This window comes from Musca autumnalis, unplaced genomic scaffold, assembly GCF_047663935.1.
Source record: "Musca autumnalis isolate F117 unplaced genomic scaffold, ASM4766393v1 scaffold_4, whole genome shotgun sequence".
Lineage (NCBI taxonomy): Eukaryota > Metazoa > Arthropoda > Insecta > Diptera > Muscidae > Musca > Musca autumnalis.
In genome coordinates, this window is record NW_027411977.1 from 15,268,375 (window position 1) to 15,276,396 (window position 8,022).

General features: G+C 34.8%; 1 protein-coding gene across 1 annotated transcript; it reads right to left on the bottom strand.

The window, feature by feature from the left end:
* Positions 1–1,190: 1,190 nt before the first annotated feature.
* Positions 1,191–3,750, bottom strand: LOC141403838 (unc-112-related protein-like). Its single transcript, XM_073986856.1, has one exon. It carries the CDS (start codon positions 3,513–3,515, stop codon positions 1,389–1,391), a length of 2,127 nt encoding a protein of 708 aa, XP_073842957.1. The 5' UTR covers positions 3,516–3,750; the 3' UTR covers positions 1,191–1,388.
* Positions 3,751–8,022: the final 4,272 nt, after the last annotated feature.

The following is an 8,022-nucleotide window of genomic DNA, read 5'->3' on the forward strand; positions in this document are numbered from 1 at the left end:
GGCCTTCGGCCGGGGATTTAAGACTTTCTCCTATGGACAATGACACAAGTGGGCTAGGCAAACAAAACTTTCTTGTAAATTTAAAGTTTCCTATGTAGCCGGCTTTGAACAGGAATTTAATACATTCTCCTATAAACAGGTGTAAAAATATGTCGCGTACATAAAAGTACTCTCCATAAGCTTTAAAACGATGCCCATATTGCCCACGTTAGAATTGTACAATGTCAAAACCCATATCTCGGGAAGGATGGACTTCCCCCGGAAAATTATATATCATTGTATTCAGGATGCCAAGGGCTATCTACTGTAAAAATTTCAGCCCGATCCGAGAGGTGCCCATAAAGAACATAAAGGTGTGAAAGTACGAAATTTCCGATATGTCAAGACCCATATCTCGTGAAGTATGGACTTCCCCCCGGCAAATTATATATCGTTGTATTCAGAATGCCAAGGGCTATCTACTTCCCGCCGGAAAATTATATATCGTTGGAATCAGGGTCCCAAGGGCTACCTATGGTAAAAATTTCGGACGGATCCGAAAGGTGCCCCTAAACGACACTTGCTCCATATTTTATAACACCTTTTTTTATAACGTTCTTTGCTTCACCTGTAAAGTTTTAGTTTTGTGGGTTACGTCTTCGGGCATTTATGGTGACGATTTGTATGTATGCATGTAAGACAGCAATGGATTTTTTAGGAATATTTGGCTTTTAGGACCCTCTATAAATACTTTTTTTAAACAACTTTTTGTCCCCATCAACAAGCAGAAAAACCACATTCCTTTATGTTAGTTTTGAATTTTATTACTTTATAATGCATAAGTTAATTATTTGCTTTATTATATAAAATTACAACAATTCTCTTCTAAATTAGAAAAAACAATATATAGAAAATAAAACATAATTTTACGTTTTAATACCGATAGAAAATTATTAAGGATAATCCTTAAAACAAAGGTTGACAAAATGCGCTCACGTTCAAGACAGATAGTCAGTCGTAGATAAAATAAATGCCCAAAAAATAGAAAATAGCATATTTAAAATTATTGTTTTCTTTGACACAATCTGGGGGATCTGGGGGGCTTGATAAGATAGACGACATAGGCACACTTTGGTAATTACATACACACAGAGTCAGAATCAGTATAAATTAAAAAATAATAATAATAAATATATAAATTAGAATTGTTATTTTCTTTCTTTTTTCATTTTTTTTTTTATTCTTTAAGAATTCGTTTAGTATCTGTTTGTTTTTGTTTTGTTTTCAATTAACTGGAAGTAAGAAAAAAGTTAACTTTTAGTACTATATTGGAAAGAGATTAAATGTGCGTTACAATAATTTTGTGCTAAAAGTTACAAAATTTTACACTCCAAATACTCAATACTGTTTTAAACCCAACCGCCAGTGAGTTTATGGAACATTTCCTCATTCAGCGTCTGATTATTTTCCTTTGAACGCATCGTCATAAAGATATATCCCCCAATAAATTCGTGAACCACCTTACAATCGGCCGATAGACATGAAAATACAACATTTTCATCGTGGAATTGAATCATCATACACTTAATGCCCCAATTGACATTCCAAGCTTTCATTGTATTGTAGCGCCAAGTCTTAATATGATCTCCGGTATTGAGATCCATGCGCATAATGCGATTGTGAGCAACACCCAATAGTTCCTCCTTCTTATGGCCGTCAAATTTGATAACGAACAGAGATACCCCAAAGTTGGGCAACGATTGCCAGGCTTGAATGTATTTCATTTTGGCTTCGATGAGTGTAAGCTTTGTAACATTGGCGTGAGCTTCTAAGATTTTGATGGCAGCTTTTCCCGAAAGTTTTCTCAACATTTTAGGAGATAGATAATCTTGGCTATCAATTGTTCTGGGGTCAACACTGACGGCTGCCTTCTGATTGGGTTTCTGTAAATTCAATAGTGTTTTTATATTGGTCACTTCAGCATCATATGAACTGTCGGCCAGTGAACGGCCCTTGGCGGCCAATCGACAAGCTGCCATCCACTTGGCATATTGATCTTCCGTTTCACATCTAATCCATACTTCAGTATTTGGTCCATTTCCTCCCTCAGGTGGCACTTCAAGGCGTATAGCAAATTTCTGTTGCGATAAATTGACATCGGGAGTTACTTCACAACCCCTTAAATTAATTGTTATAACTGGAGCTCCGCGCCGAGAGTCCTCTGCTGTTTTGTACAAGTGCAAATGTAAGTCACGATAGGCGAAGAAGTATCTCTTGTAACCCTTCATGGTAAACTTTCGAGGCTTTAAAAATCTCAAATAGTCAGAAAGTTCTGGAATTTGGGTAATATTACAATCATGGCTAGAATTTGGTCCCTCGAGTGTAATCTGTAGTTCGTTTAATGCCGAATCGATGTCATCGTCTGTTCCATTTTCATTAAATGTTGAATCTAATCCTGAATCTTGATAGGCTTGGAATTCGTTTAATTGATTTATTTGAAATTGCAGTGCGGCAAACATTAAACTTTCCTCCTCCGAACAGTCCAACTCTTCATTTAGTATGGACCATTTTGCTTGTTCATATAGCTGATTAATACGTACCAGATCGTATTTAGGGTTCAAATCGAAGAAAGTGTAGTACTTGAAACGTAGACATAGGGTGTCGTATTCACGTATACCCTGTTCCATAATGGACAGGGAAGAATCCAACCAACCTACATTCATTCGGGCTTTTTCAACTAAAGTTTTCGGTCGAACAAGTCGCGATCTTACATCTGGACTAGGACAACGGGGGGAGGCTGCCAAATTTTCTTGGTAATCTCCCAGACTCGATGATGAATCGTAGTTACTGCTTGTATTTTTCCAAGTACCTGTGGGCGAAGACATTATAGGTGTTCCAGGAGCTGTACCGCCTTTTCTGGGTGTTGTATTGTATGGTGAGACTGGAGCACATAACAAATTACCATTTTGTGTTCTATCCAAACTACCACTACTACCACCTTTGTATGCAGAATTGATGGGAATAAAGGAGTTGGTATCCGGAGCTGGTTGTAAATAACAGGGCCCATTAGGCTCGGGTATTACAACTTTTTTCTGAGGATATTTCCCATAATTCTTTTTCAAATGCTCCTGTTCCAGTGGTTTACAGAAGGACAACTCTTCTGGATGCCGTATATCCAAATCCTTGCAAAGGTTTACCACAGCTGTAAATGTCTTGATTGAGAAATCGACACGACAATCAAGGTAACGCAGATCAGGAAGTTGAACACGCAGCACCTTATGCATGGGTGTGAAATGTAACAAGGTATCGGCTTGAACACCCACCTGATCCAATGTAGCCCTTGTACGTGTAAGCCACATATTTTTCTCCGGCCACCAAAGAGCATGATCCGACCAATCTCTGGGATTCTCAGGATCAACTAATTGCAACATAATTCCACCGATATGTTGATCACCTTTGACCCTTAACTGCTTCTCTACTTGGAGGTCAGTTATGAATATTCTCAGATTCCAAGTATTTTCACCGACATGAATCATCTTCGTTGTTTTATTTTATTTACACCCAATTCGAAAGTAATTTAGACGACAGAAAGGATTTGAAGATGACCATGAATACGATTATGATTTCTTTCACGGATGCTGTGGAAGTTTTTTTTCTCAGATTTTTTTCCTTGTTGTCTTTGTTTTTTCCTTTTTTGTCTCCGTGTTTTTTATCGATTCTGAAATCATCAACTTTGAAGTTTGATGATGACGTAAGCAGAGTACAAAGTCGCTATTGGAGAGAGGTCAACGGCGTCGATGGGATTTCTTAGTTGTAAAATTAAGCTGCGTTTATACCGGAGCCTAAAACATGCGCTTTTCTGTAAAATATGTGTTTTATTTAACTTCATATTTCCCATGAAATAGACAATTCAAATGAAAAATTGGCATAAGATGAATTTAGTGGCTGGACTCAGAAAATTTGGATTTTTTGGTCTTGGATTGCTGATTACGCCAATATATCAGGCCTATAGTGCGATTCTCTAACTCATTTTTTGATTTAACGACAAATGTCGGTAAAATTAAAATGCTTATAATTTCGGTAATTAACGATATTTTTTGGTAAGTTAGTCCCAATTTACATTAGGCGAGTTTACTTGCGGCAATTGTCAGTTTGTAGGTGAGAGAGGGGGCTGAGAGGCAAAGGGTTACCATATGCCTCACCTCTCTCTCCCTCAAACTGACAATTGCCGCAAGTAAACTCGCCTAATGTAAATTGGGACCTAGCTACCAAAAGAAAGTAGTCGTAAAGTTTTACCCATGGCAGAACTACCAGGTAGTGGTATCACACCAGCTGATCGAATATGAAAAGTCAAATCCCTTTATAAAAAAATTATTTTTGTTGTAATTTCCCCAACAACATAAAGAAAGTTTTGACATAACATATTCAAAATTTTACGATGCCACTACCTGGTTATTTGTACCATGGTTTTACCTATAGGAAGAGTGTTGTCAACTTTTATTTAAACTTTTCATTCATATTTTGCGTTATAATTTTACCGAAATTTGTCGGTAACTCAAAAAATGAGTTAAAGAATCGCACTACTTAGGAGAAGTTTTAAATTGTAAAAATATTTGTTAAGAAAATCGCGTTATTTTTTAAAAATATTTTCGTTTTTCAAAAAGTATTTGAATATTTGTACAAACACTTTTTATCTTCTTAAATTATGAACATATATTTTTCAAAAATATTTCCGACTTTTTATTTACTTAAATTGTGAAAATATTTTTGAATACTTTTACAAAAAATTTTTATTTTCTTAAACTGTGAAAACATTTTTGTAAAAATCGCGAATATTTAAAAAAAAAACTTTTTATCTTCTTAAATTGTGAAAATATTTTTGTGAAAAAAATCGCGCGATTTTTTCAAACATATTATTTATTTATTTATTTATAATTAGGCTTATAGTAAATATAAGACTAATATACAAGATACAGCATTAGCGACAAAGGCCATCAGCTGATACATTGTGTTTGTATAATTTTTAAATAATTAAATTATTTTGCTTAATATATTGAAATATACAATTTATATTTTGGATGTTGATATTTTTAAGCATTTCCAATCCTTGGTTTTGTAGAATGATTCGTTGTTGGTGAGATAGAAATCTGCATGTTACGAGAATATGTTTAATGCTGACCATTTCGCCACATTTTGGGCATCTGTTGTCAATATTCCTGTTTATTAGGTATCCATGTGTTAATATGGTGTGACCCATACGTAATCGGGAGTAAACCTTGATTTTCTTTTTGTCAACGTTGGTGGGATATAATGCGATATTGTGAAGTGGATTAATTTCACTGTAGTGATTATGATAAAAGTTGCTCATGTTGTCCTTATGTAGTTGACGCAGTCGATTAAAAATGTGAGTTTTAATATCGAGGGTTTCGACTATGGCATTTTTTATAAGAGGTGCTTTGCATGCATTTTTTGCAGCGGTATCAGCGAAAACGTTCCCTGCTATGCCAACATGGCCAGGAATCCATATTAGTTTAATATTATTATTACTGGATATTAGCTCATCTCTGATTTTATTGATACCAGTCCATTTTGTATTAGAGATATTTCCTATGCATTTCATCGCCGACAAACTATCGGATAGAATTAACGTTTTACTTTTGGTTCTTTTAGCGATATTAACGGCTTCGAGTATACCTGCTACTTCCGCTGTTAACGTTGAGCAATAATTTGATAGTATTTTCGATGAGAGAACTTTACCAGCACTACTCACTACTGCGTATGCCGTGATGAAGTCGTTTTTTGAAGCATCTGTAAACAGAGTGTCCCAGTTTGTATGTTGTGCAATTAGACGATTAAAATTGGTTATATACCCAGCAAAATTTGACGGAAGGGGTTCTTTGCGATGACGTGATTTCATGTCATCTTTTGCATTGGCTCAAAGGAAGTCGTGAAAGATCCGATCTTTTCATTAGGATTTGAACCAATGCGAAGGAAGTCGTGAAAGATCCGATCTTTTCATCAGCATTTGTACCCATTCCATCGATACAATAGAGATGATGTTTGTGTTTTTATTTACACACCTGTTTATTTTCATTTTGGTATGTTCCAGTACTGCAAAAATCTACTAATTTTTACTATTTTTTCTGGAACAGACCAAAGTTGTTAGAACTGTCGTCGTGATGTTGTCTTACATTTCCTGCATATCAAACAACTAAAACTTCTAAACAATTGGTATTATATGAAGTCCCAACCATCGAGCTAAAAATAGAATCGGACTGCACACATTGCTATTTTAAAAGTTCCCTTGTCTGTTCTAAATCTGACATAGAATGAAATCAATCAAATCTCGCTTCTTGGAATTTGAAAAAAAAGTCCGAAACGAAAAGGAACAAGAATCTGAAAATAAAGAAGAAACTACTTTTGGAAAGAAACAATTAAAAATAAATTAATTAAGCATAAATGGTATTTTCCATAAAAAGTCTCTCCTCCCCGTTCGTTACATTTTGTTCTTAGAGATCCCTAAAGCAAGCCGGGTTGTAGATCCCTACATATTTCCGTCACTAAACAAAAGAGTATAAATTACCAAAATGTTGTTATAAAATAACAAAATTATAAAATAAAAGTTATTTTTCGAAATAAAAATACTTAAAGGAGTGCATTTGGAGTCCATGTTGAAATCTGAACTGGTGATGGGAAGATAATTGAAAAAACCTTTTGTAAGATAAAAGAATATCAGTTGCGGAGAACGGAGGAAGTAATCTTTTGCGTTGCAGCGGTGGTGATTACATTGCAATTTTAGATGTAAACTTTTGAAAAACTAAACTGATAAATTAATTGTAGCTATTTCATGAATTCGTTTGAATTAATAAAGAGTTTTGTTTTTCATGAAAACCATATTTCAATACAGCATTTCCATTTTCCAAACAAGACATGAAAATTTCATGCCAAGGGGTTGGTGAAAATGACATGCCAAAGCATTGGTTAAAATGACATGTCAAAGCATGGGTGAAAATGACATGCTTAGGATCCAGAAAAGAACGTCATCTTTTGGGGTCCACGCTCATATAAAATTCATCGATGAAGATGCTAAAAAGATGACATGCTAGATCACTTGCACCCATGATTGAATGTCATCTTTGGCATCGAACATTTTGCTGGGATATATCTCATTGGGTGTGTTATCTTTTTTGTACACAGATAAAGATATATCACAGGAATCTTCGGAATACATCCAAACAGGATATTTCTCAGTATAGCTTTCTGTTTTTCCCACAAAGTTTAATACATTGTTTTTAACACATTCATATATTATAGATGGAACTTTGGGCTTCCTTTTCGATGTAATTACTTTTTTGACGTCTTGATTGATTATTGAGGAGGTTATGGAAAGAATTTTAGGTAATAATCTGTTCCTTATTTCAAGGTACCTTTCCTCTAAGGGCGGTAAACCTGATTCAATAAAAAGCGTTTTAATAGGCGTAGTTCTGTATGCGTATATACTGGATCTAACAGAACCATGGTAAACCGACTTAATGTATTTTAATGAAGAGTTTGGACTGTTTCCGAAGAGATAAAGGCCATAATCTATTTTGCTTAAAACAAGTGTTTTAACAAGATAAGTGAGTGTGTTAATATGAGCGTAAGATTTGTTAGCAAGGTATTGAATTATATTTGATCTAGGTATAAGATCCTTTTTTAGCCCTAATAAATGGGTTCTCCAGCGATAATTTTTCTCAAATATTATTCCGAGAATTTTCAATTGAGTTACATATGGAAATGTTATGTTGTTGACTGAGAAATCATTCGGTTGGCATTTCTGTTTTCTGCTAACGTGTAGTATAGATGATTTAGATGGGGAAATTCTTGCTCCCGAAATTTTACACCAGTTTAAAATTTCTAATATTATTTTAGAAAACGTGTTGTTAGAGTCGGTGTTATCCTTTTGTTGACTTAAGATGTATACGTCATCAGCATAAAGACAGTGGTATATTTTTTGGTGGTTGTTGATTATAATGCTTATTTGATTGAAAGCAATTTGGAACA

Bases quoted from the DNA above. Each gene is read 5' to 3' on its own strand.
- LOC141403838 (XM_073986856.1), bottom strand. From the start codon at position 3,515: ATGATTCATGTCGGTGAAAATACTTGGAATCTGAGAATATTCATAACT.